The sequence below is a fragment of the Pan troglodytes genome, chromosome 18 (genome assembly GCF_028858775.2).
Source record: "Pan troglodytes isolate AG18354 chromosome 18, NHGRI_mPanTro3-v2.0_pri, whole genome shotgun sequence".
NCBI lineage: Eukaryota > Metazoa > Chordata > Mammalia > Primates > Hominidae > Pan > Pan troglodytes.
The window spans coordinates 65,318,671-65,336,224 of NC_072416.2; the positions used below are offsets into that span (position 1 = coordinate 65,318,671).

Here is a 17,554-nt window from a genome sequence, read left to right on the forward strand (position 1 = left end):
TCTTGAAAACCTGGATGCAGGTACAGGACACATGAACAGAGGTGGCCTTTTGCACATGACAGACAGGAAGGCAATCTCAAGGGCTCACGGGATTTGGTTACCCTGAGTGTTTATTTTTTATTTTTGGAGACAGGATTTTGTTCTATCACCCAGGCTGGAGTGCAGTGTCACAATCATAGCTCACTGCAGCCTGGAACCCCTGGGCTCTAGGAATATTCTCGGCACAGTCTCCCAAGTAGCTAGGACTACAGGTGTGTACCACCATGCCTGCTAAATTTTTAGTTTTTGTTTTTATTATATTTATTTATTTTTAGAAACAGGATCTCACTCTGTCACCCAGGCTAGAGTACAGTGGCATGATCTCGGCTTACTGCAACCTCTGCCTCTTGGGTTCAAGCAATTCTGCCTCAGTCTCCTGAGTAGCTGGGACTACAGGCACATGCCACCATGCCTGGCTAATTTTTTGTATTTTTAGTAGAGACAGAGTTTCACCATGTTGGCCAGGCTGGTCTCGAACTCCTGACCTCAAGTGATCTGCCTGCCTCAGCCTCCCAAAGTGCTGAGATTACAGGTGTAAGCCACTGTGCCTGGCATATATATATATAAAATATATATTATATAAATATATATTATTTATATAATATATAATATTTATATATTATATATTATATGTAATATATATGTAATATATATTATATATTTTATATAATATATTATATATAATATAATTATATAATATTATATAATAATATTATATATATTATATATAATAAATATATAATATTATATAATTATAATATTATATTTTATTATATAATATAATATTATATAATATATTTATTATATAATATAATATTATAATAATTATAATATATATAATATATATAATAATATATATTATATATAATATATATATTTTTTTTTTCCTGGAGGTAGGGCCTCACAATGTTGCTCAGGCTGTTCTTGAACTCCTGACCTCAAATAATCGTCCTGCTTTGACCTCCTCAAGTGTTGGAATTACAGGTGTGAGCCACCTCACCCGGCCATCTCTGAGTGTTTATGATGCAAATCAGATAGTGTGGGGTCCAGAAACATGAATAGAAATCCCTAGATGGCCGGGCACAGTGGCTCATGCCTGTAATCCCAGCATTTTGGGAGGCCAAGGTGAGTGGATCACCTGAGGTCGGGAGTTCGAGACCAGCCTGACCAACATGGAGAAACCCAGTCTCTACTAAAAATAACAAAAATTAGCCAGGCATGGTGGCGCTCACCTGTAATCCCACCTACTCGGGAGGCTGAGGCAGGAGAATGGCTGGAACCCGGGAGGCAGAGGTTGCAGTGAGCTGAGATCGTGCCACTGTACTCCAGCCTGGGGGGCAGAGAGAGACTCCATCTTAAAAAAAAAAAATCTTTGAGAGCTGGGCACAGTGGCTCATACCTATAATCCCAGCACTTTGGGAGGCCAAGGCAGGCGGTTCGCTTAAGGCCAGGAGTTCAAGACTAGCCCGGGCAGCATAGCAAGACCCTGTCTCTACCAAAAATCCAAAAAATTAGCTGGGCGTGATGACTCACGACTTTAGTCCCAGCTACCCAGGAGGCTGAGGCACAAGAATAGCTTCAACCCGGGAGGCGAAGGTTTCAGTGAGCCGAGATCGCACCACTGCACTCTAGTCTGGGTGACAGAGCAAGACTCCATCTCAAACACACACACACACACACACACACACACACACACCAAAAAACCCCATATATATATACACACACATACATACACACACACACATATATACACACACATATATATACACATATATATACACACACATGTATATACACATATACACACATATATACACATATATACACACATATATACATACACACACATATACACACATATATACACATACACATACACACATATATACATACATATATATATACATATATACACACACATATATATATACACACACATATACTGCACTGCACTGACTAGAGTGCAGTGGTGCGATCTCGGCTCACTGCAACCTCTGCCTCCCGGGTTCCAGCCATTCCCCTGCCTCAGCCTCCCGAGTAGGTGGGATTACAGGTGAGCACCACCATGCCTGGCTAATTTTTGTTATTTTTAGTAGAGATGGGGTTTCACCATGTTGGCCAGGCTGGTCTTGAACTCTTGACCTTAGGTGATCCACCTGCCTCGGCCTCCCACAGTGCTGGGATTACAGGCGTGAGCCACTGTGCTGGGCCAAAGTTTTTGATTTTGTTTTAAGTCCTTTAGACACCAGGGGAATTGGATTTGGGACTGCTCTTATCTAGGGATTTCTTTTTTTTCTTTTTTTTTCTTTTTTTTTGAGATGGAGTTTCACTCTTGTTGCCCAGGCTGGAGTGCAATGGTGCAATCTCGGCTCACTGCAACCGCTGCCTTCTGGGTTCAAGCTATTCTCCTGATTCTCCCGCCTCAGCCTTCCTGAGTAGCTGAGATATATTTGAGATATAAGTCACATACCATAAAAATTCACCCATTTAAAGTGTACAGTTCAGTGTTTTGAATATACCCATAGGGTTGTGCAGCCCTTACCACAATCTAAGTTTAGAACATTTTCATCATCCCCCAAAAAACCCTGTACTCATGAGCAGTCAGTCCTCATCCCTGGCCCTCCTCAGCCCTAGGTAATAACTAACCTACTTTCTGGCTGTCTGGATCTGAAGGACTTTTGACACACTTGGAAGGTTATACTTTTAGCCAACTTACCTTTACTTTTTCTGCATTATGCGCAGGGAAGGTGTGATGAGAAGGAAGAGTGACTTGGGCTTTGCCCTTAGGTTGTTTACAGGCCACAGTGATAAGGCCTCGTAGTTAACTAGTCGTCAACAGTTTATTTTTTTAATTTTTATTTTTTACTTTTTTTGAGACAGTATCAGTCAGGTCACTCAGGCTGGAGTGCAATGGTATGATCTTGGCTCATAACCTCTTCCTCCCAGGTTCAAGCAATTCTCCTGCTTCAGCCTCCCAAGTAGTTGGAATTACAGGTGCCCACCACCATGCCCGGCTAATTTTTTGTATTTTTAGTAGAGACAGGGTTTTGCTATGTTGGCCAGGCTGGTCTCGAACTTCTGACCTCAGGTGATCCACCCGCCTCGGCCTCCCAAAGTGCTGGGATTACAGGCATGAGCCACTGCGCCCGGCCATAGTCAACAGTTTAGAGTCAACAGCCCCAGCTGTCACTCACAAGTGTCATTCTGGGTGTGTTACATGCTCTCTCTGAGCCTCAGTGTCCTCATCTCTCAAATGAGATAATCATACTCACTTCATAAGGCTGCTATCAGGATTAAATGACAAAATTTAATGGGAAGAATCTACCCAGGGCCTGGCTCAAGGTAAGGGGTCATAAATGTCATTATTTGTCGGGCCGGGTGCGGTGGCTCATGGTTGTAATCCCAGCACTTTGGTAGGCCAAGGCGGGTGGATCCCTTGAGGTCAGGAGTTTGAGATCAGCCTGGCCAACATGCTGAAACTCCATCTCTACTGAAAATACAAAAACTAGCTGGGCATGGTGGTGCATGCCTGTAATCCCAGCTACTCTGGAGGCTGAGGCAGGAGAATCACTTGAGCCCAGGAGATGGAGGTTGCAGTGGCGGGGGCAGATGAACATGGTGGGTTTGACAGGGAGGCAGGCAGGTGACTTGGATGCAGGAGAGCAAGTGCGTCAAGTGCTCATCCATGGGTCCTTGCCATGTGACTGGGCAGGGTGGCCTGAGCTGAGAGAACTTGGCTGGGGTAGTCTTCGTGAAGGAGATGCTGCACGCAGGCCTCAAATGAGGAAGGATTTTGATTAGGGGAGATGGGCATGGGCCTTCAGGAAGAGGAGCCAGTGTGAGACTAGACTAGTAATCAGATTTGTTTTCCAGGCCAGTCTGGGAGGTAGATGGGAAGGCTGTGATGCCTCTAAGTGGCCTTGACTGTCATACCAAGGAGTTTGGAGTTTATTTACGCCAAAGGCAAGAGAGGTCTGGAAGTTCTGGGGTATTTGTTGCCCTCAGTATTTGGGGTAGTACTGAAGAGGGGTGTGCAAGGTGAATGACTGTGGGTCTGTTGTCACTAGACCCAGTGAGGCCCAGAGCCCTCCCCTCCTTTTTATTTATTTATTTATTTTTGAGACAGAGTCTCGCTTTGTCACCAGGCTGGAGTGCAGTGGTGTGATCTTGCCTCACTGGAACCCCTGCTTTCCAGGTTCATGTGATTCTCTTGCCTCAGCCTCTCAGGTAGCTGGGATTACAGGCATGTGCCACCACATCTGGCTAGTTTTTGTATTTTTAGTAGAGATGGGGTTTTGCCATGTTGGCCAAGCTAGTCTGGAACTCCCGACCTCAGGTGATCTGCCTGACTTGGCCACCCAAAGTGCTGGGATTTTGTGGCATAAGCCACAGTGCCCAGCCCATTTTATTTTTGATTGAGTCATGTTGGCAAGAAATGGGAGGCTGAGGGAGAGTTGGGGAAGGGTCAGGGGAGGGAGGCCCATTCCCATTTTATGATCTCAGTGGAAAGGGCTGCTGTGAGTTGATTCTGCTGCCAGGAGAGCCACGGAGATGGGCCCCATGAGTCACTGCTCAGTCCTGCAAGCTCAGCCCACAAAGCCTGCTGTGGTCAGCCACCCCTGGCTGGCTCCAGGCCCAGCTCCCCAATATTCCCCACTAGGCCTCAGTGTGTCCTCATTTCTATCTGTACCTTTGCCATCCTGGGCCATGCAACCTGTAGCTCTCGGCCTCTTCTGTCTCCTTTCAGGCTGAGTCTCTGAATCTGTCTCCATTTGTGACTCTGGTTTCCATGGGATACATAGATGTGGAGCCTCAGGAGGGCAGGGGTAGTGTGATCAGTGTCAGGCGCCCCAAAGCATTTATTCTGTGCCAGGCCCTGTGCTGGATGCTGAAAGTACGGAAGTGGATAACATACAGTCTCTGTTTCCATGAAGCCTACAATACACATTCTCTGTGGAGTGGAGAAACCAGGGCCCAGCCCTGCCTCTATCTCAGTATGGCTGTACCTCCCCTGAATCTGCCTGCTGTGCCCAGGGTGCCAGGGTCAGCTATAGCCTGTGGCTTGAGGCTCTTCTTTGCCTCTGGCATTCACAGGGGTATGTGTGCCCGCCAGCAGGTCCCCCCCGGCTCTTAGGGCTCCTGGGGGACTTGGCTGGTGGGTGCTGGTGGGCAGCAGAAGGGGAGGGAGGGAGCAGAAGGCAGTGACTCAGTGGGGGTGGCCCTGGGACAGAACTGGGGAGGAAGCCAAGGTTGGATGATGCTTCCTGAAGCCAGGAGGGTGGGAAGAGAGGTCTGGCTGGGAGTTAGGGATGGAGCAGGACAACTCCAAGGCTCCCCTCTGGCAGCCAGACCTGCTCATGAAGAAGGCTCCTCGGTAGCTGCCTGAAAGTCTGGACTCTGGGGGCTGGGCTGGGCTGGGTGGGGAGATTGCTGTTGGTCCCACTGTGCCTGTTGTAATCCCCAGGTTCATGAAAGAGGTGCCTGCCTTAGAGCCAGGGAAGCCGTTGCACCCGGTGCCCCCTCTCCCCAGGGACCATGGGCCTGGGCACACTGTGGGGCTCAGGGTCTTCTCCTGGTCACAGAGCTGACCTTCCCACAATCTTCCCACAAATTCTGGGGAGTGTCGGGCCAGGCCCACATGCCCCAAAGGGACCTCAAATCGCACAGCTACCCAAGTGGCTTTCATCAGTTCAGGATTCCCTGACTGCGGGTGAAATGAGGGGGCAGGGCACCAACACAGCCCGAGTGCTGGCAGCGGGTGAACGTATAACACAGGGAGTCTTCCCCAGTCCTCACGGCAACCCCAGGAGAAAAATGACTTTCCATTTTTACAGGTGAGGAGGGTGAGGCTCAAAGAGCAGAGTTCCTGGAGCGCCCCCAGCAGGTAAGTGGAGAAGCCAGGCCTGGGCTGGGGGCTCTGGCTCCAGAACCCCACCTCAGCACCAGCCTCCTGCACCGGACTTTGTGGAGAAGGGGGTAAGGGGGTGCCAGGGATGGCAAAGGGGTGGAGGATCTGGTGGACTCTGGCAGGCCTGGGTCAGCTCCACCCATTGGTCTCACTCCCACCCGGATGGCAGCCCCATCCCACGTGGGATCATGCGACCTGTCTCTGGGTGCCCGCGGCGAGGCAGCACCCCGCTTCCCTACACAGAAGGCCTTCCCCTCCCGTCGGCTCATTCAGCCGCGGAAGCCCCTGGGAGCCCCCGCCCCGCCCCGTCCCGCGGTGCCCCCCGCGCACTCACCCTCGCGCACCCACGCGGCCTTCCTGGCGGGAGAGCGCTTCCGGCGTCCTCGCCAGGCCCGGGGAGTGGCCACGGTGGAGCTGCCGACCGTTGGTCGCTGCCCCGACCCACGCACTGCGACGCCGCGGGTGAGGCGCGCGGTCTGCGGGGCCCGGGGGTGCGGCGGGGCGGGGCTGGCGGGCTGTCCGGGCCCACGGAGAGGACGGCGGCGGGCGGGGGTTGCTGCAGGGCCCGCACCTTGTCTTCCCCGCCGGCAGGGCTGTGCCCCGTCGAGACCTGCTCGGGCTGTGGCTCCGTCCTCCGGCCTCCAGGGGGCGGCGCGGCGCTGCGCGGCGCCCCGGCGGCCCTGCCCTCCCTTCCCAGCGGCCAGGAGGCGGTGCCCCGTGACGCCGCGCGGCCGCGCTGTAGTGGCCGTCGAGGCCGCCGTCTGTTCGAAGGCTGTCCGGCTTCACGGTTCCCCGCGGCTCGGCCCGGGGGCGTGAGTGTCGCCAGCGGGCGACGGGGTGGCGCGCGGCAGGCCCTGCAACAAGGCCAGGGCCTGGGGGTGCCGGCAGGAGAGCGAACGCGAGGCATCGTGGTGCCATGGCGGGGCCGCCCCCACGGGCATGGGCCTGCAGAGCGTGGCCGTGAGGACGCTGAGGGTGGGCGCGCACGGAGCAGAGGCCCACGGGCGTCCGACGGGGGACCTGGACAGAGGGACACCCTTAACGTTATTCCCTCTTCCCAGGCCTCAATTGCAGTTCCTGTGCCCTGGCACTAAGACTGGCACCTCCTGCGGCCCATGCCCTTCGCCTGCATTGCCCACTGAGTCCCACTCGACTGTCTTCAGCGCGGTTCACACTGAGACCCAGCCCTCTCCCACTGGCCCCGAGCAGGCCCACCTTTAGGAGGGCGTGATGGAAAGGCCCCTGGAGAATGGGGATGAGTCCCCAGACTCTCAGGGCCATGCCACCGACTGGAGATTTGCTGTGTGCAGTTTCAGGGATGCCTGGGAAGAGGAGGAACCTGCTTCCCAGATGCACGTTAAGGACCCAGGTCCTCCAAGACCACCAGCCGGGGCCACCCAGGATGAGGAGCTACAGGGCAGCCCCTTGTCCAGGAAACTCCAGTTACCCCCAGCTGCAGATGAGTCGGGTGATGCCCAGAGGGGCACAGTAGAAAGCTCCTCAGTCCTGTCAGAAGGGCCAGGCCCCTCTGGAGTGGAGAGTCTCCTATGCCCCATGTCCTCCCACCTCAGCTTGGCACAGGGTGAGAGTGACACCCCAGGGGTAGGGTTGGTAGGGGACCCAGGTCCAAGCAGGGCGATGCCATCTGGCTTGAGCCCTGGGGCATTGGACAGCGACCCTGTGGGCCTTGGAGACCCTTTATCAGAGATATCATCAAAGCTGCTGGAGGCAGGTAAGGAAGGCTGGGCTAGGGAAGTCTGGGAAGGGAATGGGGATGCCTGGAGAGATGAGTGTCAAGACTTTGGAGGTCTCTGACCCTACTCAGGCTGAAGCCCGGGTCCAAGTAGGGGTCTCTGGATAGGTGGTCCAAGGCAGACCCAAGTCATTTCCCTTCCCAAGCCCCCAGTGGATCCGGCCTCCCTAAGCCTGCTGACTGCCTCCTGGCCCAAGACCTCTGTTGGGAGCTGCTGGCCAGTGGTATGGCCACCTTGCCAGGTAGCCAGGTGGGCCTAGAGGCGGTGGAGGTGGAGTGGCCCAATACGGCAGGAGTTCACTGCTTCCTCCCCACAGGGACTCGGGATGTCCAAGGCCGGGCAGTGCTGCTTCTGTGTGCCCACAGCCCAGCCTGGCTTCAGTCTGAGTGCAGCAGCCAGGAACTCATCCGCCTCCTGCTGTACCTGCGAAGCATCCCCAGGTTTGAGGGAGAGGGTTGGGAGACTGAGCCTGAGCCAGCTGTGAGGACTGGGAGTCAGGTACTGAACTGAAGCTCACCCCTTTAGGCCCGAAGTACAGGCACTGGGACTGACAGTGCTAGTTGATGCCCGAATTTGTGCCCCAAGTTCCTCCCTCTTCTCTGGGCTCAGCCAACTACAAGTGAGTACAGGATTGTAGCTCCCCTCATTCCTTTTCTTTTTCTTTTCTTTTTTTTTTTTTTTTTTTTTTGAGACAGAGTCTTGCCTCTGTCGCCCAGGCTGGAGTGCAGTGGCGCAATCTTGGCTCACTGCAAACTCTATCTCCCCGATTCAAGTGATCCTCCTGCCTCAGCCTCCCAATTAGCTGAGATTACAGGCACCTGCCACCATGCCCAGCTTATTTTTGTACTTTTTAGTAGAGAGGGGGTTTCACCATGTGTTGGCCAGGCTGATCTCGAACTCCTGAACTCAGGTGATCCTCCCGCCTCGCCTCCCAGAGTGCCGCAATTACAGGCGTGAGCCACCATGCCCTTTTCTGTAGAGTTGGGGATAGGGCTGAGCTCAGGTTCCTTGCAGGAAGCAGCCCCAGGGGCCGTGTACCAGGTGCTGCTAGTGGGAAGCACGCTGCTGAAGGAAGTGCCTTCCGGGCTGCAGGTACTAAGCCCAGTTGGCTAGGGGTAGAGGTGGGGTGCCTCCCCCCAGGCCTGGGTCACAACACCTTCTTCTCCTGTAGCTGGAGCAGTTGCCCTCTCAGAGCCTGCTGACCCACATCCCAACGGCGGGGCTGCCCACTTCGCTAGGAGGAGGCCTGCCTTACTGCCACCAGGCCTGGCTGGATTTCCGAAGGGTCAGTACACTGGGTGGGGCATGGGGGCAGTCATATAGGCAACTTGGGATCATGGAGGAGCCTCTCTGGGGCTGGCTTGAACCAGACAAAGCTGGCTGCAGTGGCCTGGAACCCAGGAAGCCCAGGACCAACACTGCATGCTGCTCCGGTCATGCCTGCCCCTGCTTACAGCGGCTGGAAGCTCTACTACAGAACTGCCAGGCAGCTTGTGCCCTGCTCCAGGGGGCCATCGAAAGTGTGAAGGCTGTGCCCCAGCCCATGGAGCCTGGGGTGAGTGTCCCCTCCCAGTCCCTCCATGAATGCTCCCTGTCTCCCTCCTTCTCTCCCACGGCCACCTCCACAGCTTATTGCCCTCAATCACAGGAGGTCGATCAGCTGCTACAGCAGACAGAGGTCCTGATGCAGCAGGTGCTAGACTCGCCATGGCTGGCATGGCTACAATGCCAGGGGGGCCGGGAGCTGACATGGCTGAAGCAAGAGGTCCCAGAGGTGACCCTGAGCCCAGACTACAGGTGAGTGCAAGCCCGGCCCCCAGATCTTGCCCCAGCCCACCATATTCTATGCCAGGACTCATCTGGCTAGCTCAGAACCTGGCAGGACTGTGGTGCCAGGACAGGGTGGAGTGGTGCAAGGCAGGGGGTCTCAGATGGTGTACCCTACACCAGGACGGCAATGGACAAGGCTGACGAGCTATATGACCGGGTGGATGGATTGCTGCACCAACTGACCCTGCAGAGCAACCAGCGAATACAGGCCCTAGAGTTGGTCCAAACACTGGAGGCCCGAGAAAGCGGACTGCACCAGGTCGGAACTACTTGCCCAGAGTGGGCCCTGCCCCGATCTCAGACGTGAGCCCCCAATCCGTAGCAGCTCTCTTCACTTTTCCCTGCTTGTGCTCCTCCAGATTGAAGTGTGGCTGCAGCAGGTGGGCTGGCCAGCACTGGAGGAGGCTGGGGAGCCCTCGCTGGACATGCTGCTCCAGGCCCAAGGCTCTTTTCAGGAGCTGTACCAGGTTGCCCAGGTATATGTGGTCACTTGTTCATGCCACGGGTATTGGGATGCAATGCCAGGCACTAGGAATGCAGAACTGTGTGAAAGCAATTCAATCCTTTGCTTTCTTAGACCTTATAGTCCCATAGAAGATATCAGTTGTAATTAATCACAGTCATATATGTGCCTGTAAACCCAGGCAAGATCTCTGGAGAGAATCAGTGCAGGTGATTCTGCCTGAGGGTATAACCAAGACTTTACCCAGCAGGAGTGTCAGGCAAGCTTTTTTTGGGTGATTTTTGAGCTGAGAGTTGAAAGATAAGTTGAGGTCAACCAGGCAGAAGAGGGTTGAGGATGGGGGCACATTCCAGGCTTGGAAGATAGCATGTGCAAAGGTCCTGTGGCAGGATGGAGGACGGTGTGCCTGAGGAATCATAAGGCCAGTGAGGTTGAAATGCAGAGCAGAGAGGAAGAAAGAGTTGGGGGAGTTGCGGTGGGACAAGCCTGGTCAGTGGCCACATCACTGGGCCCTGTAGCAGTCAGTGTGGAGTTTAATCAGGAAGGCCACGTAATCAGATCCATATTCTAGGAAGATTGCCTTCGTTTCCAAGTAGACAGTGACTTGGAGGATGGGCATAGGGAGTGCAGTGAAGAGGCAATTGCAGTAGTCTAGGTGGGAAATAGTGCCTCCTCTGGCCAGGATAGTGGCAGGGGAGACGGGTTGGAGAAGTTGATGGGATTTGCTATGTACCCATGTGGGAGGGTAAGGGACAGGGATGTTGCAAGGATGAATGGGTGCTGTTCCCTGAGAGACTAGGAGATGAGGTCATCTTGGGGGAAGGGCATTCAAGAGTCCGGTCTTGGGCATGCTCGAGATGGCTGTGAGGGATGAGAGGAGGGCCCTTGGGTCTTGGGCCTGGAGCTCAGAGGAGAGGTCTAGCTGGAGAGGATCACTTGGTGGGCCAGGTGTTTGGATGACGTTTGAAGTTGGTCACACAAGAGTGCCTGGGAGAGCGAGTGCACTGTCCTCAGGATCCCCAGTGTTTAATGGCCTAGGTGAGGGAAGGGGAGCAGGACGAGCCACCAGAGAAGAGTGAGGAGAATCAGGAGCGTGGGCAGGAGCTGGGGGAGCCCAGTAGAGAGTGGGCTGAATGACGCTGAGAGTTGGAGTCAGTGAGGCCTGAGAAGCGCTGGGGACGGGGCAGAGTGGAGCTGGAGAGGGCTGGCGCGGAGGGCGAGACGGGACGGTGAGGACAGATGATTCCTCTAGGAACTTTGGCTGTGGAGAAGGGGAGTGGATGTGGGTGGGGAGTGGGAGATACGGGTAGATGTTCCACCACAGGACAGACTTGATGGGGACATGTCGATATGTCAGCAGGAAGTATCTGGGTCTGGGGGCTGGACCGCCAGGCCTGGGCTGGCTGAGCCTAGTCTCTGTCTCTGCAGGAGCAGGTCAGGCAAGGGGAGAAGTTTCTGCAGCCGCTGATTGGCTGGGAGGCGGCTGAACTGGGCCCCCCTGGGGCACGCTTTCTGGCCCTGCGAGCCCAGCTGACTGAATTCTCTAGGGCTTTGGCCCAGCGGTGCCAGCGGCTGGCGGATGCTGAGAGGCTGTTTCAGCTCTTCAGGGAGGTGGGTGAGAGTCTCCCCAGCTCCAAGTGATCCATGAGGCCGGAGGGATGGCAGCCCCAGCTTCAGCAGAGCCTGAGCTTTTCTTGGTCATGCTGCCTGTTCTCTTCCCTGGTCTTCAGTTTGACCCTAAAACCCAGTCACTGGGGCTGTGTCCTGGACAGCATCCTGTGGGGATGGGGAGTGGGTAGAGGAGCAGAGTGCCCAGCAGGCTTGGTAGGATCTTCCTCTAATGCTTGTCCGGCCCTGGTGTTGCAGGCCTTGACGTGGGCTGAGGAGGGGCAGCGAGTGTTGGCAGAGCTGGAGCAGGAACGCCCGGGGGTTGTGTTGCAGCAGCTGCAGCTGCACTGGACCAGGCACCCTGACTTGCCTCCTGCTCACTTCCGAAAGATGTGGGCTCTGGCCACGGGGCTGGGCTCAGAGGCCATCCGCCAGGAGTGCCGCTGGGCCTGGGCGCGGTGCCAGGACACCTGGCTGGCCCTGGACCAAAAGCTTGAGGCTTCACTGAAGCTACCACCGGTGGGCAGCACAGCTAGCCTGTGTGTCAGCCAGGTCCCCGCTGCACCTGCCCACCCTCCCCTGAGGAAGGCCTACAGCTTCGATCGGAATCTGGGGCAGAGTCTCAGTGAACCTGCCTGCCACTGCCACCATGCGGCCACTATTGCTGCCTGCCGCAGACCAGAGGCTGGAGGAGGTGCCCTGCCCCAGGCATCCCCTACTGTGCCTCCACCAGGCAGCTCTGACCCCAGGAGCCTCAACAGGTATGGGCAGTAGGCAGGGCGGGGAGGGCAGTAAAGGAGAGATGTCTTGGGTCCTGACTCCCCATACCTGGTAGGCTACAGCTGGTGCTGGCAGAGATGGTGGCCACGGAGCGGGAGTATGTCCGGGCTCTAGAGTACACTATGGAGAACTATTTCCCCGAGCTGGATCGCCCCGATGTGCCCCAGGGCCTCCGCGGCCAGCGTGCCCACCTCTTTGGCAACCTGGAGAAGCTGCGGGACTTCCACTGCCACTTCTTCCTGCGTGAGCTGGAGGCTTGCACCCGGCACCCACCACGAGTGGCCTATGCCTTCCTGCGCCATGTAAGCCCGACAGGCCATGTGGTATCAGCTCGTTCTGCCACACTCCCGAAGTTGCTGCTGGGCACATGCTTGGTGCCAGTCCCTGTGCTATGAGTATAGCTATGAGCAAGACTGGCAGGCTCCTGCACCTGAGGGTGCTCTTAGTCCAGTAGAGGAGACATAGAAGCAAGAACGATACTTGTAGATTATAGTTGGGGCTAGGAGGAAAATAAGCAGGATAGATGCTTGTGAATTACTGGCGGGGCAGGGGCTCCACTTTAGAGGGCCTGAGTGCGGTGCCAGGACACCTGGTACAAGAGAAAGTCTTTGAGAGGCTGATGTTTAAGCTGAGGAATAGGGGAGGGGCTGGAGTGAGTGTCCCACCCAGAGGAAAGAGCAAGTGCAAGGTCGTGTGGAGGAAAGGGGGCCTGCCAAGGAGGTGGCTGAGTGTAGTGAGCAGGACAGTCCCAGGTGAGGTGAGCTCTTAGAGCCGTGGGAGGAGCAGAGCTGAAGGCAGGAGCTCAGTCTGAGGGCAAGGGGCTTCTTCCTTGGGGGCCTGTGGGCACACTCCCTTTGCCCAGTACTGTTCTTGCCAAATCACCCCTTGTTCAAAGCAGGGAAGACTGGGTCTGTAGGGGAGGCCCCCCTAAGAGGCATCTACTGGCATTTTGGTCCTCTCAAGCTGAGGGTGGTCTAGCCTGTGCCAGCCTTAGGGAGCTGGCCCCTTTGCACTGGGGCTGAGCAACATGTCCTTGTAGAGGGTGCAGTTTGGGATGTACGCGCTCTACAGCAAGAATAAGCCTCGCTCCGATGCCCTGATGTCAAGCTATGGGCACACCTTCTTCAAGGTAAGTGAACCTGAGATTAGGAGGAGTAGGGGATGCGGGGAGTGCCCCCAAACCACTCAGTGGCCTCCCATCCGCCCACAGGACAAGCAGCAAGCACTGGGGGACCACCTGGACCTGGCCTCCTACCTGCTAAAGCCCATCCAGCGCATGGGCAAGTACGCACTGCTGCTGCAGGAGCTGGCACGGGCCTGCGGGGGCCCCACGCAGGAGCTCAGTGCGCTGCGGGAGGCCCAGAGCCTTGTGCACTTCCAGCTGCGGCACGGAAACGACCTGCTGGCCATGGACGCCATCCAGGGCTGTGATGTGAGTCATCCCAGGGCAAGGGCAGTGGGTGTGAAGAAGAAGGCAGAAGAGGCCGGCCACCCACTAGCCCCCAACTCTGCAGGTTAACCTCAAGGAACAGGGGCAGCTGGTGCGACAGGATGAGTTTGTGGTGCGCACTGGGCGCCACAAGTCCGTGCGCCGCATCTTCCTTTTTGAGGAGCTGCTGCTCTTCAGCAAGCCTCGCCATGGGCCCACAGGGGTTGACACATTTGCCTACAAGCGCTCCTTCAAGGTAGACCTGCCCACCCCAGGCCCCACCACTTGTTTTCCCGCCCCATGCCTTACCAAGCCCCTCTCTCCCCGCTGGCCACAGATGGCAGACCTTGGTCTCACTGAGTGCTGTGGGAACAGCAGCCTGCGCTTCGAGATCTGGTTCCGCCGCCGCAAGGCCAGGGACACCTTTGTGCTGCAGGCCTCCAGCCTGGCTATCAAGCAGGCCTGGACAGCTGACATCTCCCACCTGCTTTGGAGGCAGGCCGTCCACAACAAGGGTGGGTCCATGCCCCTCCTTCACGCCACACTCCCCTCACTGGAGAGCTTACATTGACCCACAGGAGCCCAGAGACCTGGGAAAAGCTCGGGAAGTGGGGAGAAGGCCCAGCGACAGCCACCAGTGCAGGAGAAAGGAATTCAAAGCCAGGCAGCCTTGCTGTCACTGCCTCTGACTTTGGACACAACGTGAACTTCTCTGAATATAAGGGGCATCATGGCGCTCTCTCTCTTTATTTTTGGAGACAGGGTCTCGCTCTGTCGCCCAGGATGGCGTGCAGTGGCATGATCTTTGCTCATTGTAGCCTCTGCCTCCTGAGCTCAAGCATTCTTCCCACCTAAGCCTCCCAAGTAGCTGAGACTACAGGCATGTGCCACCATGCCTAATTTGTAAAATTTTTTCATAGAGGTCTCATTATATTGCCCAGACTGGTCTTGAACTCCTGGGCTCAAAGAATCCTACCTCGGCCTCCCAAAGTGTTGGGAAGCCACTGCGCCCAGCCAGGGGCCTCATCTTTAAAAGGGGAATATGGCACCTGTCCCACAGGATTGTTTGGAGGAGAGCACCTGGCACTAGAAAGGCTCAGCTCACAGGATAGTTAATGTGCTGGATGGAGGTGTACAGGAAAGACTTATCTGGGGGGTGGTAGAGGCCCAAGGACAGGCTTATGTCCAGAAGCATCCCACTTATGTCCACTCTCCACCCAGAGGTGCGCATGGCTGAGATGGTGTCCATGGGTGTGGGGAACAAGGCCTTCCGAGACATTGCTTCCAGCGAGGAAGCCATCAACGACCGCACCGTCAACTATGTCCTGAAGTGCCGAGGTAGCAGGCAGGCTACAGGGTGTCGGGGTAGGAGTAGGAAAGCTGTGCGGGAAGCACTGTGACCCTCCATTAGTGCTGGCCCGCACTTTCCTTGGGATCTGGGGCCAGGCTAGGCTCTGGCCTGTCCCAACCTGACCCTCTCTCTTATGCAGAAGTTCGCTCTCGGGCGTCCATTGCCGTAGCCCCGTTTGACCATGACAGCCTCTACCTGGGGGCCTCGAACTCCCTTCCTGGAGACCCTGCCTCTTGCTCTGTTCTGGGGTCCCTCAACCTGCACCTGTACAGAGACCCAGCTCTTCTGGGTCTCCGCTGTCCCCTGTATCCCAACTTCCCAGAGGAAGCAGCACTGGAGGCTGAGGCAGAGCTGGGCGGCCAGCCCTCTTTGAGTATGTCTGGGCCTAGCCAGAGGCAGGAGGGCATGGCTTGGGGTCTGGGGCTTCCCGTGCTGACAGTTCACCCAGTCTCCCTCCCTAGCTGCTGAGGACTCAGAGGTCTCGTCCCAATGCCCATCAGCCAGTGGCTCCAGTGGCTCTGACAGCAGCTGTGTGTCAGGGCAGGCCCTGGGTAGGGGCCTCGAGGACTTACCCTGTGTGAGTGCCATTTGCCCTATACCCACCAGCCCTTCCCCAGCCCAAGCTGAGCCTGTGACTGTGACCAGCCCCTCCCCAGCCCAGGCTAGGCCTTTACTTTGGGTAGAGCTTGGGGTGGGTGGGCCAGAGCCATTCCCCAGACACCCCCTGGGTCCAGAGTCAGGGAAGCAGGCATTCATGCCTGGCCTGGCCCTGCAGGTCTGAGCCCGGGACTGGACGAGCAGTAGATCCAGCAGCCTGCAGCTCCAAGGAACATTGCCTCTCTGGATCTGCTGTGACCAGGGTGTGGCTGACACCTGGGCTACCTCCAACCTACGTGTGCAACGCTGTTGACTACCCTTTCTGATGTGTGTGGCCATTGGACTAACTGGCACGGGGCCTCTCTAGGGGAGTCTGGTTGTAGAGCCTGAATAGGCTCTTGGCCCCATGACCCCTTCTCCTGTCCCCAGCTCCCATCCCAGTTGTGGGTTAAGAATAGGCTAGAGCAGACATTGGGTGTTTCCATGCTGTAGGCTGGTGGGGGACCATGTGCCTCTGGGCAGTGACTAGGGTGCCCCCACCCCTCAGGAAGAACACAGGTGGGCTCCTAGCAGCTGATCCCCAATGCCTGGCCTTAAAGCCGAGCTCAGTTACCATAGGGACAGGTCCACCTCAACTGGGCCCTCATGCTTGCCTTTCCTGGCCCCCAGGCCCAGCCCCTTTTTACTGGGGCAGTTTCGTTATTTTGACTTGATGCCTTTTGAATAACTTTCAATAGAATTGTCTAAAATTATCTTACCGGTTGTTAGGCCTTTGGTGTCTCAGAGAAGGAGTCTAGGTCTTTGATGTGTGATTTAATCTTTTATTTGTTTATAATAAAAAATAGACTGATATGTACCCTCTGATGGGCACATGCATTCTGGGGCTATCTCCAATTAAAATGAGACTTGGCGGGTGGGGCATGAGGGGCTGCATCTCTGGGCACCCTAGTCCTCTTGTAGGTACTTTCCCAGGATGGAGTACGAGACAGACCTAGACAGGCCCCTCTGGATGAGCAGGTCCATGCAGCGGCCATATTTCCTGGCGAAGGGCAGTGTAAGCTGGAAGGAAAGGCCAGTCTTATCCCTGATTTCCTGGCCAGTTGTCTACTCTAGCTCCATGTGGGTGGGGTTCTCCCATTGGGGCAGGGACAGGGCAAGCCCGGCTATTGGGGACTTTTGATGCTCTAGGGCCCAGCTCTGCCCCAGGGCATCTCACAGGGTGGGGCTAGAAATGGCTATCAGGGAACAAAGCAGAAAGACTGGAGGTTCAAAAATATGTTTCCTGCTACTGGTTTTCTGCTTTTTAGCCATACATGCTGACTTCACCTTTACAAACCACATATGAGCCAGATGCCTAATGGTAACTGGGTACTAGAGGGCTTGTGGTGAAAGGTGTTATAATAAAGCTCTTGATTATAGAAGTGTCAGATCAATGAGAAACTGCCTAAATCGTTTCGGCCTCAATGTTAAAATTAGATTAAGGAATCAGAAAAGGAAAAAGAAAAAAACCCTTGATCATTCCTTTGCCCTTACTGAATATTTTCTTTTTCTTTTCTTTTTTTTTTTTTTTTTTGAGACGGAGTCTCGCTCTGTCACCCAGGCTGGAGTGCAGTGGCACGATCTCGGCTCACTACAAGCTCCGCCTCCCGGGTTCACGCCATTCTCCTGCCTCAGCCTCCTGAGTAGCTGGGACTACAGGCGCCCACCACCACGCCTGGCTAATTTTTTTGTGTTTTCAGTAGAGACGGGGTTTCACTGTGTTAGCCAGGATGGTCTCGATCTCCTGACCTCATGA

The 17,554-nt window shown here is 55.3% G+C and overlaps 2 protein-coding genes across 9 annotated transcripts in view; one reads left to right on the top strand and one right to left on the bottom strand.

Annotated features, from left to right (window-relative positions):
* The first annotated feature begins 5,967 nt into the window (after positions 1-5,967).
* Positions 5,968-17,180, top strand: PLEKHG4 (pleckstrin homology and RhoGEF domain containing G4). 5 transcript variants are annotated; one of them, XM_063797253.1, is made up of 22 exons: positions 5,968-6,409; positions 7,258-7,679; positions 7,847-7,942; positions 8,018-8,141; positions 8,227-8,320; positions 8,716-8,793; positions 8,873-8,986; positions 9,158-9,256; positions 9,350-9,498; positions 9,652-9,790; positions 9,891-10,007; positions 11,423-11,605; positions 11,861-12,363; positions 12,438-12,684; positions 13,422-13,511; positions 13,593-13,814; positions 13,897-14,067; positions 14,149-14,326; positions 15,033-15,149; positions 15,302-15,535; positions 15,624-15,739; positions 15,938-17,180. In XM_063797253.1, the coding sequence occupies exons 1-22, from the start codon at positions 6,033-6,035 to the stop codon at positions 15,941-15,943; spliced, it is 3,876 nt and encodes a 1,291-aa protein (XP_063653323.1). In that variant the 5' UTR covers positions 5,968-6,032; the 3' UTR covers positions 15,944-17,180. The 5 variants fall into 5 exon arrangements, 4 of the variants coding, with proteins under 4 accessions (XP_063653323.1, XP_063653324.1, XP_054525390.1 ...); XM_063797254.1 differs by lacking the exon at positions 7,847-7,942; XR_010152366.1 differs by lacking the exon at positions 5,968-6,409 and having other exon boundaries at positions 6,465-7,679; positions 15,611-15,739.
* KCTD19 (potassium channel tetramerization domain containing 19) overlaps positions 16,560-17,554 on the bottom strand; it is a 37,444-nt gene continuing 36,449 nt past the window's right edge. For all 4 annotated transcript variants that reach the window (XM_523391.6, XM_016930045.4, XM_063797255.1 and 1 more), the window contains exon 16: positions 16,560-16,818. In XM_523391.6, the coding sequence (XP_523391.2) occupies positions 16,705-16,818 (114 nt within the window). In that variant the 3' untranslated portion in view covers positions 16,560-16,704. The remainder of the gene's footprint in view (positions 16,819-17,554) is intronic.